Genomic DNA, 20,739 nt, shown 5'->3' on the forward strand with positions numbered 1-20,739 from the left:
ACAAGCAACATGAATTTGGCTGGGACAACACTACCATTATAGGGCAAGCCAAACAAAGAACAGCCAGGGAATTCCTAGAAGCATGGCACTCACCCACAAACTCCATCAACAAACACATCGACCTGAACCCAATATATTGGCCACTACAGCGGACAGCTGAAACTGACAACCGGAAGCGGCAGGGACAGGCCACTATAAATGCCGGAGGAAACACCACAGAAGCGCTTCACAGGAGGCTCCCAAGCACTGAGGATGTCACCTAGACAGGGGACGAAACGTTTGCAACAAAAATTTCCAGCTCGGCGAACAGAACCACAACAACAGAGTTAATTTATCACTATTGTCACTATACTATTAAATGGGTTTCTGATTAGAAAATTATTTAATGTTGACAACTTTATCTCTCATTTGATGCTTAACTGAATGGTGAGGCAGATTTTGTTAGATATTAGGGAGTGGGAATATGGTAAGCTCATGCCTGAGTCTGGTTGCCGACAGATGCAAGATCAAATTATTGACATATTAACTTATAGCTCAATAATAATTCATGACCCACACAGAGTGCATTGAATTCATGGATATAATTTTGGAGAACAGCACGTAAGCAGCTACTGGCACACCCTTTTTTAAACACACGTTTTTTTGGAGCATGAAAAGGAAGGAGGCTTGTGCCTGGCAAGGCCCAGTGATTGATATTGCAGAATTGTCCTGATGTGAAGTTAGGACACCCAATGTATCTGAGAAAGATTATTTCAGTCTTCACAGCAGTTCCATTGAGCAACTGCAGCATTGTCTAGAGTGGAGTCATTCAGATCAGCCTTAATTTGAGCAAATTATTTTGCCTGAAATGAAATTTTGCGTACATGCTCCCAAAGTCACTTTGGGTGACAAAGTGCATGTCAGGTCCCAGGCTTCAGTGCCCTGTAATAGTAAATAGACACAGACAATAGATATCAATGCTGTGTGATAATATCTGTGCTCTTGGGTGAACAATTGTGACATAAACAATACAAGTATATTGAGGGATAATAAACACAGTGATTTACTAGAAAGTAATGCAGTTAGTAACATTCAAAAAGGACCAACTAAAAGGGGCTGTTGGGGCACAGTTGTACGGTCTCTGACTCTCAACCAGGAGGCCTGGTTTCAAGTCCCACCTGCTCCACAGTTATGAAATAATACATTTGATTAGGTGTATTAGAAAATATGTAGAAAAAAAAATCACTAATCCTAAAAGCTGTAAATTCCAGAGTAACTTACTCTCATTAATAATGTGGCAGTTCTGGGGTTTAAATCCAAGACATTAGATGCCCAATTTACTTTATGCAGACAAAAGGAGCATACCTGTTCTTTCCATATCATTTTGGGATTTTGATTTAAAGCTACTATGCCTGCAAAACTGACTAAAGCAAATGGGGTACACTCTTTACCCACATAAGGTCACATTCAATATTCTCTGAAAGGTCCATGCATACCAATTGGCATGTGGGTGCATTGATTCCCAGTTCCAGAGGTTTCTGTCATGCACAGACGTCAGAGTTTGGCTCAGCAGCACAAACAATTGGAGCATGCATTGGTCAAGTCATGCTATTCAAATATGTACATTGCTGAGCCACTTGAAGTAGTTGAACCATTAGCATTAAAGGGCCAATAAATCTGCCAAACCATCTTCAGGTCATTAACATTGGGGTGCATTTAAATTGATCAGATCAAAGTGTGAAGTTGTGATACTATTTATTGGAATATAAACACATTTCTGAAGAAGTTGTGCAAGTGCCTTCCACAATGTCAGTAGGAGGAATCAGTAGAACCTCTGAGAAAAGAATTCAAACAGTAAGAAGAAGAAATGGTTTCAACTCAAGAGTTTGCTTAGCCTTCATAATAAGTAAACATACTCAAAAAAATTATAAAAGCATCAAAAGAAAATAATATAATTATCAGAAATTAACAACAGAAAATCCTTTCATTTTGGAGGATTTGGAAACATAACATCAATGTTAAGGATAATCTCCAAAATATAAACGTGAAAACAAGAACATCTAAATATATACCTCTGTAGTCCTATTCACCATCATCTGGGTCAGCATTAATAAGAAGCAGAGAAATAATTGTAAGGGGGAAGAAAAATTAAAAATTTAAGATGGAAAGATTGAAACAAAGAACTGTCTAAAATGACATACAGGATTTTTTGTAATGGAAAACTGCAAAGCTAACAATTTGGATTTACTTAGTACTTCTAACAAAGTAAGGTACAGTCCTCAACAGCATTAGATTTATTTTCTCGAGCCACGGTGTACGCAAAATGCAGATCATCAGCAACATGCCTTAAGGACCCAATTCACTATATTGGCACAGTATTGTAAGAACACAAAACATCATCTCCTCAATTGACCCTGTATACTATACATTTTTTGATTAATCTACCAAACCTCTAAATTCTTCTGAATCAGAGATTGGGCCATAGATCAATTTCAAAATAATAAGTATTATCAATTATTTCATTGACATATGAATATAGTTGCGCAAAATTCCAGGATTTTAGCCAAACTGTGCAAGCCACAATTGACCTTTGAGAGTTGCATGCCACACCTAACATTCTCACAGCACCAAAAAGACAAACAATAATGTTTCAGAATATTTGATCATTTTTATCTGTACTTGCATCACTCTATCCTGTTCTTAATCATGTACATCTTTTTAGAAGAATCAGGAGGATGTCATATGCCCTGACAAACAGGAAACAAACAGTAGGAATAAACAGGTCTGAGTGGCAGGTAATGACTAATGGAGTATAGCAGGGATCAGTGCTTGGTCTCCAGCTATTCTGAATTGTAATAAATTAATTATTTAGATGAGGGAACTAAATGTCATTCCTCCAGGTCTGCAGATGACACAAAGGATGGGAGGGTGAGATGTGAGGAGGATGCAGAGATGTGTCAGTGTGATTTTGATAGGCTGAGTGAGTGGGCAATGCACAGCACATGTAGGATAATGTGGATAAATGTGAAGCTATCCACTTTGGTGCCAGAAACAGATTATTATTTGAATGACAGTAGATTGGGAAAGTAGGAATTGCAATGAGACCTCTGGGTGTCGCTACATAAGCATAGAGGCACAGCAGGTTGTGCAGGTGGCAAATGGTATACTGGCCTTTGCTGCGAGAGGATTGGGGAACAGAAGCAAGACTGTCTTGCTGAAATTGTACAGGATCTTGGCGAGACCACACCTGGCATATTGCATGCAGTTTTGGTGTTCTTATCTGAGAAAAGATGTTCTGGCTACAGAGGGAGTGTAAACGAAGGCTTACCAAACTGGAATGGCAGGACTGACGTATAAAGAGAGATTGGATTGGTTAGCTCTGAAGCAGAGGGGCTATGGTCTAGAAACCTGCAAGATTCTAGAACCAGATTGGGAATATCCTTCCTGCATTTACCCTATGACCAGGGAGTTCAGAACCAAAGGATACGTTAGGCTGTTTAAGATTGATAGGAGGAGTATTTTTTTTCAGTTTGGAGTGGTGAACCTGTGGACAATCTCTGTCACAGAAAATGGTTGAGCCAAAACATTGAAGGTTTTAAAGAAAGACATAGTTCTTAATGCTAAAGGTATGAAAGAATATGGAGAAAAAGTGGAAACAGGAGTACTGAGTTGGGTGATCAGCCATGATCATATTGAATTGCACAGCAGTCATGGAAGGGCCAAATGCCCTATTTCTGCTCATACTTTTTACGTCTCTAAGATAGGAGCTGCAGTTTCTAATTGCTAGTTTTACATGACTGCTAAATGAAGAAGTGTTAAGTGTGATGGAATAGAGGCTAGAAAAAGAGGATTCCATAAATTTATTTTAGTTCCAAGGGGTATTATAATTGTTTATCCAACACCAAAAAAGATGTTTCCAAAGTTAGAGTGTTCGGCAGGTTAATGTGCGTAGGACAGAATAATCAATTATTCAAGTATGTTTCACGATACAATTTTGTCATGGCCTATCTGCATCTTAACTTCATTCACTTGCTTTGACCAAATGCCTTAATACACTTGGCTAGCAAAAACCTATTTATGTCAGATTTAATATTATTAATGGATCTGGCATCTCTGTAATTTACACCAAAAATACACACTAAAGAGGAATTCTTGTAATTTATCACGAGAATTGTCAAATTCTGAATTTAAGGTTGTCTCTTTTTGTCGTTGGCTTGTGTATTAGTCAGAAAATGTGTCCTCTGTTTTCCCTTCCAAGTCCTGAAACCTTGCAACAAGTCATCCCTTAACCATCTATGTTCCAGGGAATTGTAGAAGACTCATTTATCTTTCTTTTAAATTCAGTCATGGAATGTAATATCTCTGGCTGGGCCAGCACTTATTGCCCATCTGTAGTTGCCATTGGGAAGGTAGTCGTGAGCCTCCTTCAACCACTCAATGCTATTTGGGAGGGAGCCCCAGGATTTTGATCCAGGAACAATGAAATATTTCAGAGTCAGGATAATGAGTTGAGTGTAGAGGAACTTGCAGATAGTGTGTTCCCATGTATCTGCTGCTCTTATCCTTCTAGATGGTAGTGGCTGTGGATTTGCAAGAAGCAGTCTAAGAAGACTTAGTGATTTTTTTTCATAATTTAAGGCATGTAGTCATTGTAATGGGCTTCACTCTGAGGGAAACACAACAGTATTAACATCCATGAGTGAATTCCTTGTCTCATGCTGTAACCTGGATGGGGAAATTGGAAAACCAGCAGAAAATCAATGCTTTGAGCTTTGAAATGCTACCTGTAGAGGGTGTTTTCTAACTCTCAGCAGGTGACTGAGAAAACCTGTGCAGAGCTTTCAGACCAAAGTCAAGACACTGGGTACCAAGTTCTAAATACCAAAAGCAAGTAAACTTCCTCCCAGTGTCTTTCAATCTTTTACCTAGCCACCAGGTAGACCATTTATCTGTAAGTTATTAAAAAAAAATCAGGAAAGTTCACTGGACCTGTACATCACCCCATTAGATTACAGAAAAATCAGTCACATCTTCTGCAAGATTAGACAGGAATATTTTGTTAGAAAGCCACTGGCATGGTTCACTTGGAAATCTGCTCCACCACTGGTGGACTGCAGACACATGTGCTGCTAAGACCATTGTGCAGATGCATCCTGGCAAAGTGCACTTATGAACCGACAAGAAAGGACAGAATTGTGTGGAGTGCCACATATCCTCACATTCAACCCTGACTAAAAAGATCACTGGGGTGGGGGAGGTTAATGGCTAGCGAAGTGAAAATTAATGGGCTGGCAGTGGGACAGGATACCCTGACTTGGGGAGTTGCCAGCCAATTGATTACCAGTTGCTCTTGCTGTACAGTAGAGTCAATGGGAATATTGGCCATGGCTGGTACTTCAGTCAGGCGATGAGCTGTGGTAGATCAGAACTTCTCATGTGTTTGGAGACTGCAAAAGAAGCACGGTTTGGTTTTTGAGAAGTCACGGGGGGAGAAAAGTTGTGTAGAATGCCGGGGGAGAACTGAGAAAAAGGCCCTCCGATGGCCGAAGGGGCCCATTTACAGAAGTACTCCTGTCCTGTCTTACCATCGGCCTGTGCAGGGACACCTGCCAGGCTGGCCACGTGATCTCAACATACCTCACTGCATAAATGCCAACAGCAAAAGGATGAGTCCCTTAATTTGGTCAATGAAAAAGATTCAATTATTCTTTTGGCAAGTGGGCCACACTACATCACCTCCATCACTGATGTGATTGTAGTGGGGCCATAGGAGGGTGGGTCTGCAGTGGGCAGGACACATGCTAGAGTTATTGCGCTTATCACCTTCAAATGCACTGCTGGGTAAGTGTTTAATTCAGGCCAGATGTATACAATATGAGAAAAAAAATGCATAAAGCAGACGTTATTCAGTCTTCATGCTATCACAGGAAACCCACACTGCCAAGGGAAGAAGTGGAAACATCACCCACTTAGCTACATCATGTCACATATGGGCAAAGACGGGATAAATAAATTTCTGCCTGAATAAAAGAATGCAGTCCATCAAATCAGGACATGCATTGCAATAGAACATGCAAATGTCAGTCTGGTCCAATCCAACTTAGTTTGATCAAGACAACTTATTTGATTAACAGTTCATTTCTCTTGGTCCCTTCCTATGTATTTGGGCTTTTAACTGACTAACGTATTTTGTCACTTAGTGGGCAATGTCATGCAGTGAGCAAACATGACTTGTATGCAAAAAAAGGAAAAATCAAAGGTAAAGAAGGTAAATCCAAACATTATAGACTCCCTGTACATAGGTGTCTCGTCTGAAGACATTAAAGTCTTAATCACCCCACATAAACATAGTGAGTCACATGAACAATGGAGAAAGCAGGATGCATGCACTTAGCAGTGTAGCAAAAAGTTAAAAGTTACATCTATTAATGATCAGTATGTAAATGAATTACTGAAAGGTCAAATACAAAGAAAGCAAGTTTAGAGGCAGTTGAGTATTTATATTATTTGAAATTCGTTCAAACAAATGCAATCATTTCTTTAATATTTAATATTACAACTTTTGTACATTAACATGCATTATTTAAACAAAATACCCAGTAAAAAACAGAATAGGGAACTTATCTCACTGCATGGATGATCTTAGCAACAAACTGTTTTTAATCCTTTCTTACATTGAATCTTCTTTATTCTAATTCTTTATTAAATATTCTCCATTAACTTTAGCAGTGCATGAGGATGCAACATAGATAACCATGGGTAGCATGTTGTCAAGATGCCCCGATAAGAATACACTGCACAGCAGATGGCAGTAATGGCAAAAGCTATGACTAACATGCTGATTAATGATTAGTCACGGTATAAAGCTGCAAAGGTTCTTGGAGAAGCATTGTTAATTGAAAACAATATTTAAGTGATTACCCCATGGATATTCCATATGAAAAGGGCTTTACGATGTTGTCATTTCCTTCAAATTTAGACATAATTAGTCTTCTTTCCAAACACCAATAAACAATTCACAAGCTATAAATATCTAGGTTGTTGTGGCAGTAGTTCCACTCTTCATAAATTTTCAGTTTTTCTGTACTTTTAAAGGGAAAACATTCTCTCCCTTTCTCATTGATTAAGTATGGTGTGACTCAGCACAGAACATCCTCCACATGCAATGTTCCCAATTTCTGATTGCTCACTAGGGAATTGCTAAATTGGAGTGGATATTTTCCACATAAGAGGAAATTTGGCAGTGAACTTTTTAATGGCCAATCCATTTAAAAGGCTATTGAAAATAATTGATGAAAACGCAGGAACCGACCTTTTGCCCAATCTGAGTAGCAAACATATGGGGTCATAAATAAAACAAAACAATTTGTTCTGCATCTTACAAATTTTATGTCCATGTACATCAGAGAACAAATACAAACATTTTGAAAACGCAAAAGATCAGAATTAATACACCAGTCTAAGGAAATTTCAAAAACACAATTTTCACTGATATACCTTTGTAAATAATATTAGGAAATACAAATGCATCTTTTCCAGTTTTATAAACAGCCAAATACACAGATTTCCTTACCTTGGACTGTACATCAGCATTGTGATCATTCTGGAGTAACAATGCCGCAGATTTGGTATCATCTTTCCTGGCAGCAATGTGCAGGGCTGGAAGCCGCACCTTCCCCTTGGTGTCATTCTCCAGTAAGATGGCAACGACTTGGTTGTGGCCCTGTTGCAATGCAACAGCAAGGGGGGTGAACCCATCCTGACAATGCAGAAAATAGAACTTTACTTCAACAGAATATTGCTTGGATTTGTTACTTGAAAGTCAGATGATATTTTTACGTGGCCAGGACAGTAAGCCCAAATAACTGTCAATTATAGCAATTAGGGCACATTGACTGATTCATTGACTGGGTCCATATAAATAGTGAACAGATGGGATTGGTGTTTGAAAGTAGATGTAAGACTGAGCTCTCTGGATATTAAAAGAAAGACTATTCTCAGGACTCAATAATAGAGTTTGTACCTGTGAGCCAGGAGATCCAGGTTCAGGTTTCTGACCCAGAGGTATATAATAATATCTCCGACCAAGTGAATTAGGAAAATATCTATAAGGCTGAGTAGTTAACGAACTCTATCCAAAAAGGAAGGTGGCTTCAACCTTAGTTGACAATGACAACTTGCTCTTTGAAGCTCCATTAACTTAACAAATGTCCCAAAATGCTTCACCAGTGGAGAAACACTGAATAGTAACAAGAATATTAAGACAATTGATTTGTGTTTGGAGTAGATTTCTGCTAATTCTCTTAATGCTTTCAAACTGAAGAGATTCCAAAGTAGTGTTAACTCCCCCAATGATGGAGTGGTGAAGGAAGGGAGAATGTCTGGGATAATGGATCAGAAGACAGCTGGTTAGTAGGGCTTGGATATGCTTTTACAAAGGCTGGTAAGAGGATTTTGAAGTTAGTGTCATCCCAGAATAAGTTTAATAATTCACCCTCCACTGCTTTCTGGCGGGAGGGGCGGAATCTACAGATTAACAATCCTCAGAGGAAAACATAATCATGTCCATCCTAGATGGGAGACTTCTATCTCTTACATCGAACCTGCTCTATAATATGAAACATCTGCTGCATATCCAGCCTCAGAAGGCCCTTCAGGATGTTGTATATTTCAATAAGATCACCTCTCACGTTTGGAAGTTCCAGTGAGTCATGGGCCAACCTCTTCAACCTTCCTTCATCAGGTAACCCCCTCATCTGAAGAATAAGTTGAGCTAGATCCCCTAGACTGCTGTTAATGCAAATTTTCAAAGAATATCAGAATTCGATTCATTACTGCAGGTGCAGTTTCATTACTCTGTACAGTTGCAGTTAAAATTTCACGATCTTTACTTTCCATTCCCTTTCCAATTTTGTGTAAACCTTTACGTTGCACAGGATGTAGGCCAGAAATTTCAGACAAGGGTTTATGTGCAGTGGGAATTTTGGAGGCAAGAAAGGAAAGTATTTCAGAAGTAAAACCTGAAGCAACAAAGGCATAAATATTTCTGCAGTTCAACAGAGAGCAAAATCAAGCAAATCGATTCTGAAGAAGGGTCAATGAAACAAACGTTAACTCTACTTTCTCTACACAGTGCTGCCAGACCTGCAGATTTTCTCCAGCAATTTATGTTTTTGTTTCTGATTTTATTTTTTGAAGCAAAATCAAACAAGTTGTATGTCAGTTAGCTAGTCTGCTACCACTGCCAAAGTTGAGTTTTACCCTTGTTTATTATATTATGGTCTCACCTGTAACAACTTAGATTTGCCTATTTGAAATATTCAGATTGGTGAGTTTAACAGGTCAATATGTAGATGGGTTTATTTGGTGGGTAATGACAGGCACACACACAGGCTCATGGGGTGCATAGAAAACTGGAGCACTGGACTGATATGGCACGGGAGAAATAAAAGCAATGGGATATCGATGGCAATGAGAGGGTAGACATGGGGATGACACAAGGAGGAGATGAGATGATGAAATTTGTTAAGTGTAGCAAAAGATTAAAGGAAGTTATATGGTTCGATGTATTAACAGCAGTTAGCTCGGACACAACTTCAAAACTGTTGCAAAAAAAAGACAAATTTTGTTGAAGATATTTAAGCCTGTCACATGAAAACTTAACCAAAGTTGTCTTTTAACAGTCAATCAGAATTAATGGGTACATTCTCCATGACAACTTCATATCGGAGTCCACTTGCCAACCAATCAACACTCTCCTTGCATGCAGTATAATTGTTAGCTTGTTCTTGAAATTGGATTCTTGCAAACCATCCTGATGGGTGAAAGATGAAAAGCTTCAAGAAAATATGACTTGCGTATGCAACAAGATAGTAGTTCGGAAGTTGTTTTCTTTGAAGACAGATGTTGGCATTATAAGACAGATTTCAAGGAAATTGTGTGTTCACTACTCAAATACTATTGAGCTTACCACATGTAAACCTGCTTTTTAAATTTCAGAGAAAACAGTTCCCAATTATTCCTCTACGTCCCACAAGAACACAAGGCAAAACACTTGACAAAATTTGTATTTATATTCCTTCTCCTTTTTTGCCCCATAGATATCATTACATGGCTGCTTCCAAAGGAGAATGGTTTTATTTTATTAAAGTCTTAATGGCAATGGTGTTACTTTAACGAGGGATATGTAGTTATGTCCATAATTTGACCACACATGTTTTGCAGGTATGTGCTAGTGTTATGCTAAGATACTAATTACAGCTACTCCTTTCACCATGAAAACATTTAACACATTTATTAAAGTGTGGCATCATCTCTGTTTCAAGTGAAATGTACACAATTTATCAATTACTTTTTCAGAATTGCTTTTTCTAATGTCAACATCTCATTAAATCCACTGTAATCAATTCACTGGCTCTTTGTTTTAGTGGCAACCAAAACTGCATACAGCTTTCCATCTCTGGTCCAAACTGAGCTTTATACAGATATATTTATCCATTACATCTCAGTGTTTATGCTCTTACATCATGTCATAAAACTCATGTATCAGTCTTCCTGGTCTTTGCCATTTGAAATGCAACTTTTAACATCTTATGAGCCTGGTGTTCCTAAATTATTGATAAAGCATAATTTATTTCTTGAATAATAGAGCTTGTCACATGTAAATATTTCTTTCAATTCAGGAGAAAACATTTCCTAATTAGATTTTCATATCCCTAACTATAAGCAAGTCACAAAATCAGTTTCTTGGACAAAGGTTTATATTTATGTTCCTAGGCATCAATTGATTCATCAATATCTCACAGACTTCCCCAAAGTTTGATTCCTTTTTACCAAAATATATTATCCTGCATTTACTGATATGAATTTTGGTTTGTCAGGTTTTTTTTTGCTTATTCCACCAACTTATCTCTTTTTTCAAAGTCTACCTTCAGAAGCTTTGTTTTCCTTCTCCCTTTCCTAATTTCATAACTGCTTTTATTTTTATGATTTTATTACAATTTTTGAACATGCATGTCTTCATCTGCAACACTATTTTCAAGACCTAGAACAGAAACTCACCATTCAAAGTTTACTTCATCCTTGAAGCAAGGGATAGCTGCTGCCACCAATTACCTTGTTTCTAACCTCTTTATTTATTCATAGCATCATTAAAATTCAAGTAGCCACAGTTTAAAAAAAAATATTTTTAAAATGCATCAGTTCCTTTTTAAAGTTATTCTTTTGTACATCTATATGTCAATTTCCTTTTTCATCTCATCATAGCTTATCCGTATTCCATCTTTTTAAAATTGACCATTTTGAAATGTGTTGCATCTGTCCATTAGGCCCTTATGGAAATTACTCTCTAGACACTACACTGTAACATTTCATCTTCATGACACTCTGATGTGTAAATGCATTTAATATACAGCCAGAATTCTGCTTCTAATTGCTATCCTGTGGCTGGGATAGAATGTGCTCATGTCAAAATTAGATGATGGCAGTACTAAGTTAGGTTGCATTGAAGTCAGAACTAATGAAACACGTTGATTTACAGTTGAGGTTCAGATATGAAAAATAGCTATTTGGGTTAAATAGTAGCAGGCAGCCAATAATCTCAAAACTGTTCCCAAGTGTGAACCAATACTCTCAGGAGACAAAACAATGGAGAAGAAAATAATTTAAGAATTCTTTCTGCCCGAGGCTCTTTAAGCTTTCATGGGCTGTTTGCAATGAATAATGATCAACTCAGTTGACCATTTCAAAGACCATCTGAAGACAATTTCAGAACACAATGGATCAAGTGTCAGTTCTTTTGTTTTATGATATAGGTTACAGTTATAAAATGTGGTAGGTTTATGCTTCCACTTTTACAAGATAAAAATCTGTGTAAAGTACTAAATTGTTATATTGCAGTAATTAAGTTATAAAGCCAGAGGGCTGCTCATTGTGGGGTCCCCCAAGTTGTCACTTTTAGAGTCTTTCAATTTTCGCTTGGAAATCAGTCTGCTGATAGGATCATTTGCTTTCCAAGGGATTGCCTGAGCACTAATCACAGCAGAATATGAACTCAGATCTATTATCATTCATTTGTTCACACACTAACTTGATCACTGTTGCCCAATATAATTCCACCACATCTCTACCATATGACAACAGCCCACAAATTGGTCAAAACCACTCTTGTTGAAACCTCACTCATCACTCCACGTTCATTTCTTCTACCCACCTACTGCTGCCTTCTCCCCTGCTCCCCACTTGCTGCAACCATCCTGAGCAAGCTTCACCAGCAGACATCAAGGAGTGGAAAATTTGTGAAGTCACAACAAGTTTCTTTTGACAAAAACTATCTGTTGAATGGTAGGCTTTGACCTCCCATGGCAAGAGTGGTCCCAGGTAAACAATTTCGGGGCTAGCAGGACCCCTGATAACTAACCTTCATTGCTGGGACCTTGGTACAACCCCTTATGCACTTGTCGAGTCATAAGTAATGGTGCACATTACTGAGTGTGACTCCTCTTCAATTTAAACAATGGACTAATCATTGTCAACTCACAAATGAGCAGACTATCGCTTTGCTTCAAGGATTCACAGTCATTAAACAATGAAGTCATCGATAAACTAAATTAAAATACAGCAAAATATGCTGTTAAAGACAACTGTCACTCATATAACCCCTATAGTGCAGAAAGAGGCCATTTGACCTATTGAGTCTACACTGACCCTCCAAAGAACGTCCAACCCAGACCCACCCCCACAACCCCATATTTCCCATGGCTAACCCACTAGGAAAACCACGCAGACACAAGAAGAATGTGCAAACTCCACACAGTCACCTGAGGCTGGAATCAAACCTGACGCTGTGAGGCAGCAGTACTAACCACTGAGCCATCATGCCGCCCATCATCATGTAATATTTTAAAAATATTGACACATCTGTATTTTCTAAACATGTTAAGGGTTCAAAAGTAAGCACTAAGTACTTTCTAAACCAATTTGATGCCTCATTAGACTTTGGCTCCATTTATCAAACCCAAGTGGTGAGGGATTGCCTCCTCGATGGATCCCATCTGCAATAATTTTCTCTGGAGTTAGGAAAAGCCCTGACTCTGTCTCTACAGCGAAATTTGAAGCTAACATGTTAGAGTGGTAACATAGGAGCTTACAATGCTTGAAATATTGATCCACCACACTACAGAGTCCTCATCATTGGCTAAATACTGTGGGGAAGTATTGAAACCTTTCTGCCAAAGGAAAATTTGTGCATTACCTATCATGCAATTTCAGTGGCATAAGTCATGTAGACCTAGTGTTCTCAGTTAAAACTCAAAATGTTTGAAATAATAAAAGATGAAGAGGTGAAGAGACAAAGATTCCATTGGAAAATGTAATTGAAAAAATGTAATTTGAAAAAATGTAACATTCCAGGATGCCGAACTACACACCTTCATCTAGATCACATTTTCATCAAAACAATTTTTTGTCATGCAACTAAAAATATTTGAACAAAAGGTATATTGGGTGCTTGTTCTGCATTGATTGAATACTGTACACATTCCTACATAAGCCTCAAAAATAAAAACTTGGACTTACAGACCAGGTTTCACAGCACTTAACACCCTAAAGCTCTTTAGAGTCAATGAACACAAGATGGTTATCCTGACGTCCCATCAGCCCTTGAGTGGTTGTAAAAGATCCCATGGCAGTATGTTCTGAGGAAGGGTCACTGGACTCAAAAGGTTAACTTTAATTTCTCTTCCGAAATGCTGCCAAAACTGCTGAGATTTTTTCAGCAACTTCTGTTTTGTTTCTGATTTACAGCATTCACAGTTCTTTCAGTTTTTATTTAGAGCCAATGATGTTCTTTTGAAGTCCAATCATATTTGGAATGTAGAAAAATCAGCAGGCAATCTACATTTCGCAAGCTCTCTCAAGGTGATGATGACTAGATAATCCATCTCTGTGGTGTTGATGGAGGGATAAATATGGGCCAGGATGCCAGGGATAACTCCTCAGCCCTTCTTCAAAATAGTGTCATGGGATCTTTTACAACCACTTAATGGCTGATGGGATGTCAGGTTAACATCTTGTGTGAAAAACAGCATCTCCCATTACCATAGCATTTCTTCTGCATTGCACTGGAGTGTCTGTTTCATTTTTGCGTTTAGGTAGGATTGAACCCGCAACCTATTACCTCACAGCAAAGCCTTGACACAGCTGAACCTCAGTGAAAATAAAAGGGAACAGGGAAAATGCAGGGAAGCTGAATTAATTGGATAGCTTTTTCAGGACAACAGTGCAATCATAATGGTAAAATGATTTTCCTCAGCAATGTAAAATTGTATAATTCAGTTGAAAAAATAATTGCAATGTCATTCTCAGTGCCTCTAGTTAGAAATCCCTTCTCCTCTGGTTAAAAGAAACAATTGGATGCCAAAATACTAAGAGGACTACCTCTTATAAAAAGAAAAGCAAAGTTAATTCTCATTGGCAGTCTCTGTGCATCTTGCCTTTGGGACTGCTACAACTTGGCTGAAGTGATGAGAGTTAATGAACGTATGCCTCATGTAAGTGTGTCAAGCTGAATTCTGCCCACTAATTGTGAACTCAGCTGGGTGAAAGCTTCATTAATTTCTAGATCAGAACTTCAGCTCTTTGTAAATGCCCTTGAAGATTTCAAATGCAAATCAAGTGCACTACGGGAGAAACTGACAGTAGTGCCTTGAGACTTGAATGCAATTTTGTGGTTGTCTCAAACATCTCACACCTGCCATTTTATTAAAATTCACTGTGCCATGAACTCTCAGGTTTTATTTCTTGCATTGAGTCTCTGGCTGCAACCCACAAACTGTAAAAACAGCCTGAAAACAACAGTGAATATGACAAAACCAGATCAAACGACAGGAGAAGACAAAGGGGATGCAATGAGCTCACTGCAACCAATTTTCAAAGTCTTGTGGCTCCGCAAGGGCATTTATGATTCAAAAACCGTCCATCAGTTGCTTTTGCAAAGAAATTTGCTCTGTAACAGTGATAACTCTTGAATTTTTATGCATTTTCTAATCTCTGCAGGAAGGAGGAAATGACAATGTTTTGAGAAAAGCTGGAAGGTTTTCCTTGAATATAGAAGACTGAGCACTTACTAAAGTGTTTACTCTGCTGAAAGAATTCTCATGATCTTAAAATATTGATGGGTAGCTATGGAGAAGCTAACCTTCTTGGTGGAGGAATAAAAATGAGGGACATGGCCTTAAAATTACAGCTAGGCATTTAAAAATGGAACAATGCTTTCATACAAAGTGAAGTGCATTCCCTTGGTGCCTGTGTTGTACACACTTTTAGCTGTACTAATGCTCCTACACCAGTGATTTTTCCGACTATTTCCCATTTTAATGCTTGGAAATTGCAGTGACTCAAGATTGGGGAGGTAGGGAGAGGGATGGAGAATTTTAGGAATGTAGTAGGTGGTTGGAGTTGTGAGAGTGGAAATTGGAGGAAGAGAGCAGGGGGGCCAATGGATTATTCACCCAATCATTTTACAGGCCTTGATGAAGTCTGAATTGGAGCCTCAGAAATCACTGTCCTTAGGATATGCCAACTGACATTTAGAAGCAAAAAATATTGTGCACACATACCTTCGGCCTGATCACAGAACTATCCCATTACGGTTTCCCCTCCACATTTAACAATATTGCCTCAGGGACCAAAGTATTAATAAAGAAAAACCTCTCTCCATTGGAAATAAACTGGACTGGGACTAGGTTTTTTTTGTAAATATATTTATTAACTTTACAAACATATAAAATTATTGAAAAAAATCAATAACAAATATCAGTATAATAAAAAGAAAAAATACAAATTACAATACAACTACTATCTACTAACTACTAAACTACCCTATAATACAAAGCAATACCTAACACTGTGCAAAGCAACACCAAAAAAAAAAGAAAGAAAAGCAAAATAAAAAACAAAAAACAGAACAGCTATGCTCGGTGCTAAGCTCCCAAAGGAACGGGAGCATTGTATAAATACCCATATTAACTCGGGAGACCCCCTCCAGGGCCCAGGGCTTGACAAATCTAATCATCCTGGTTAAACAAATGCCCTCGTTAAGATAACTGACAAATCTATATCCAAATTACTCAGGTAGGGCTGCCATGTCTTATAAAAAATGTCTGTTGTGTGGTGCACCATGCCTGTAAAAAAGTCCAAGGGAATGTGCTCCATAATTAATTTCTGCCATCCCAGCAAGCCTGGTGGGTTCTCAGACACCCAATTCATCAGAATATTCTTCTGTGCACAGTACGCAAGAATATTAAATAGTTTCTTCCTATGCCCGTCTAAAGATGGTAAATTTGTTAGACCTAAGAGGAGAGATATCGGGTCTACTTTAACTTCAGTCCTCAATACTCTCCCTGTCTCTCCCGCCACAGCGCTCCAGTAATCACGGAGCCTGTGGCATGTCCAGAAGCAATGGGTAAGAGTACCCACACTTATTTTACATTTGGGGCACACTGAAGATGCCCCTTTTTTAAACTTCGCCAGAAGGTCTGGTGCCAGATGAGCCAAGTGCAGAACTTTTAACTGTGTAGCGCATGTCCTAATACAGATTGAGAACCTTTGAGTATTCTCCCATACTTTCTCCCATGTTTCAGAAGAGATCTCCACTCCCAGCTCTTGCTCTCAAACCTCACATAACCGGTTAATATCCTGCCACCCAGCAGGCGATAAAGGGCACTAACCGAAAGGCTGCTTGTGGAACGTAGCAACAACCTCTCTGTATCGGGCTTATAGGGCTTAGTGAGAAGCATAGTCTTCTTCTGGATGAAATCCCTAGCCTGAAAAAAACAGAAAAGATCTCTGCTGGGCAACCCGTATTTGCGGCTCAGTTGCTCAAAAGACATCATAACCTCCCCCTCAAACAAGTCTCCCAAACTAGAAACTCTTCTTGATGGCCATAGTTTGAACCTTTAGTCCATCATCCCTGGTCGGAACCCTGGCATGTCAACTATAGGCGTAAGTGGTGAAGACTTGGATAAGCAACCCTCACTCTGATGCAGGCCATCCATGCCTTGACTGTACTAATGACAATGGGGTTCCGGCAATAGTCCATAACTGTCCTCATCTTATCCATGAACAACAGGTTAATAAGAGGGCACTTTGCCTGGGAGGCCTCGATATCCAGCCATATTGAGTTTGGATCGTTACCTACCCAATCGCAGACAAAGGACAGCAGGGAACTCAATTGATATCTCCTAATGTCTGGGAAATCAACTCCTCTCCCTCCACGAGGCAACTGCAATTTAGTGAGGGGCCGCCCACAATGCCAGAAACAGGAACCAAATCACCCCATAACCTTCCACAGCTTTGACCTGGGAAACATTATAAGGAGCATACGCATGGGATAAAGCAAATGAGGAAGAACTTTCATCTTAATGAGAGATATTCGGCCCAGCCATGAAATTGTAAGAGCCTCCCATCTCTGGAGATCTCACCTAATGTTATGGTTCTGTTCGCCGAGCTGGGAATTTGTGTTGCAGACGTTTCGTCCCCTGTCTAGGTGACATCCTCAGTGCTTGGGAGCCTCCTGTGAAGCGCTTCTGTGACGAAACGTCTGCAACACAAATTCCCAGCTCGGCGAACAGCACCACAACAATGAGCACCCAAGCTACAAATCTTTGCACAAACTTTGAATCTCACCTAATATTGTCAAGCAAGTGAGCAAAGGTAGTCCGAAATAACAGATCAAACTTGGGCGTAATAAAAATGTCTAGGTATCGGAACCCTGCCCGTGACCACTTAAAAGGGATCTTAGGGCTACCTTCAACTTCTGGTACATCCTTAAGGTTCCCCAAAGGCATAGCCTATGATTTTGCGAAGTTAATCTTATATTCTGAAATAGCCCCAAATGAAATGTATCAAATGGGGTGTGGAGGTCATCGGTTTTGATAAAAACAGAAGGACATTATCCGCATACAGTGTAATCTTGTGTGCCCTCAATCCCGCTTCCAGAGCGGTTATGTGGAATGTCTTCTGCTAGCCAATGTAAACAACAGCGGTGAGAGGGGGCTGCCTTGCCGACTACCCCTACCAATCCTAAAATTCCCAGACTTCACCCCATTGGTGATGACCGCAGCCAGAGGGTGGCAATATAAAACCTCCACCCACCTAGCAAAGACTCCACCCAACCCAAACTGTTCTAAGACATAAAAAAGCTATGGCCATTCCATCCGGTCAAATGCTTTCTCTGCATCTAAGGAAATCATCAACCCCTGAAACAATCGTTGCTGAAAAGCTTGGACCATATTCAGCAACCGTCGAATATTATTAGAGGACCTACGGCCCCTTATAAAGCCTGTCTGGTCCGCTTTAATAATATGGGGCAACACCCTTTCCAATCTCAGCGCCAAGATATTTGTCAGAATCTCGAAGTCTGAATTTAATAGAGAGATGGGCCTGTATGAGGCACAATCCTCAGGAATCTTCCCCTTCTTAAGAATTAGGGAGATATTAGCTTCTCTCAAAGATGGTGGTAGGCATTCATGCATACAGCGATAGGGCCGATGTTGGAGATGCACAATCAGTATCCCTATAAACTCCTTATAAAACTCACCCGGGAGACCATCAGGGCCAGGCGCATTCCCACTCTGAAGTTGCCTAGCTGCCTCGCTGCCTCCTGTATTTCCTGAACTGTCAAGGGGACATTAAGGAGAGAGGCCTGTTCCAAGTTTACCTGGGAAGTCCAGGTTCTTAAAAAAAGGTCTCCATTTTAGCCTTCCTGTCCTCGCAACCTTCAGACCGATACAATTCAGAGTAAAAGCTCTGAAAAGCCTCATTAATCTTTTTAGCATTGTATATAAAGACCCCAGCGCAGTCTCTGATTGCAGTAGTGGATTGGGGAGTACGCTTCTTCCTAGTCAGGTACGCTAAATACTTCCCTGGCCTATCCCCATATTCAAACAGCCTTTGTCCAGCAAAAGCAAGTTCTTTCTTTGCGTTTTGCGTCAGTGTTGAATTCAAGGCAGCCCGGAGAGCCGTGATCCGCTGTAGCTTAGCCACCGAAGGCCACGCAAATTGTGCTGCCTCCGCGGCTTTCAACCACGTCTCAAGGAGACGTGCTGTTCCTTCTTCTGTCATTTCCAGCTTGCCGAATAGGAAATAGCTAATCCCCTAGCACAGGCCTTTGCAGTCTCTCATAGCATAGATGGACACCAGCCGTGCCTGAGTTGATAGTCAAGAATTCCTGAAACTCCTTCAAAAAGTATTCCACAAATTTGGAATCCTTAAGGAGAAAAGGGTCCAAATGCCAGTGCCGCAAACCTAGCCTCTCACTCTTGGCCTTAACCTCCAAATACATTGCTGCATGATCAGAGATAGCTATATTCCCAATTTTACAACCCATAATCAAATCCTGAAGGGCCGAGGGAGCCAGAAAGAGGTCAATCCTCATGTGCCATTTATGTGAGTTTGAAAAAAAGGTGAAGCCCCTGCCAGCAGGGTGAAGACATCTCCAAATATCCACCAGCCCCAATTCCTCGCATAAGTCAACCACCTGCTTGGTCTGTGAAGAAATAGTTGGGGACCCACAAGGCATCCTGTCCACTGTCGGATCCAAAAGACAATTAAAATCCCCCTCTATAATAATGTGCTGTGTTTTAAAAGCACTTAACTTAGAGAAAGCACTAATCAAAAATTTGACGGGATGCGTCAGAGGACAGTAGACATTTAAAATGCCATATTCCTCCCCATGTATCAGGGCTTTAAGTATCACAAACCATCCCTGCTCAAATAATGTGAATGGAAGATTTTTCTGGATAAGTACCGCCATTCCCCTACTTTTAGTAGTAAAGGCTGAAAATAATACCCGGTCATAACTCCCTGTTGTGATTTCAGGTGTTCCACATCATCAAGATGGGTTTCTTGCAACAAAGCGATATCAACCCTTTCCCTCTTAAGGCGAGAAAGCACTTTTTAACTTTTTAACAGGCGAATGACTTCCCTTAATGTTCCAGGTGCACCATTTAATAAGACACTTAGCCATATCCCCTTTCAAAGACCCTTGAACACCTGGGAGGGAGAACCCTGCTTACAAAGCGCCAAGCATAAGTAAATAAAGACTCAGAGTCGGAGAACTATATATACAAAAACTACTCTATTATAACTATAAACAACTATCACTACCAAAAACACTACAAAAAAAACTATAAAACCTTGAATGGAAGACTTTTCCCCCTGCTCATAGGGGGCACTCACCCTACCCATCCCCTCCTTCACAGCTCCTTCAAACCCGGACTGTGCCCCAGCCTTAGGCCAGAAAAAAAACAAGGAGATGATCCTTAAATCAACAGGAAAAAGACCAAGTCAGGATGAGCACACCACCCATCCCTGGCTTCATGTCACCCCTACCTGTGACTAAAAGAGAAACGGAAGAAACAAAAAAAGGGGAGAGACAACAAAGAACATCCACAAAATTTCCCATCAGAAAATCCAGTTATTAAAAAAAAGGAACAACTTATTCCAAGGTCTTTTCCCCACTATCCAAAAAGAAAATTATTAGGGAGAAAGAAAGGAATTTTTAAAAAAAGGGAAAACATGGGGAAAGATAGAAAAGAGAACAAACATTAACCATATTCTTCAGGCCAATCCGTCTATTTTAAAGTGTCTACAAAGGTTTTAGCTTTATCCACTAAGTCAAATTTATAAACTGAGTCCTTGTGGCTGAAATGGAGCACTTCGGGTTATCTCATGGAGTACTGGATGCCCAGGTTCCTCAGC

The 20,739-nt window shown here is 39.7% G+C and overlaps 1 protein-coding gene across 34 annotated transcripts in view; it reads right to left on the bottom strand.

Moving 5' to 3' along the window:
* Window positions 1–20,739, bottom strand: part of ank2b (ankyrin 2b, neuronal) — an 892,118-nt gene that overhangs the window by 207,425 nt on the left and 663,954 nt on the right. For 28 of the 34 annotated variants that reach the window (XM_043697402.1, XM_043697316.1, XM_043697345.1 and 25 more), the window contains 2 exons: window positions 7,553–7,738; window positions 2,052–2,075 (listed from right to left, as the gene is read on the bottom strand). In XM_043697402.1, coding sequence (XP_043553337.1) covers window positions 2,052–2,075; window positions 7,553–7,738 — 210 coding nt within the window. The remainder of the gene's footprint in view (window positions 1–2,051; window positions 2,076–7,552; window positions 7,739–20,739) is intronic. The other 6 variants (XM_043697278.1, XM_043697441.1, XM_043697212.1 and 3 more) reach the window with 1 other exon arrangement.

This window comes from Chiloscyllium plagiosum, chromosome 1 (genome assembly GCF_004010195.1).
Source record: "Chiloscyllium plagiosum isolate BGI_BamShark_2017 chromosome 1, ASM401019v2, whole genome shotgun sequence".
Classification (NCBI taxonomy): Eukaryota; Metazoa; Chordata; class Chondrichthyes; order Orectolobiformes; family Hemiscylliidae; genus Chiloscyllium; species Chiloscyllium plagiosum.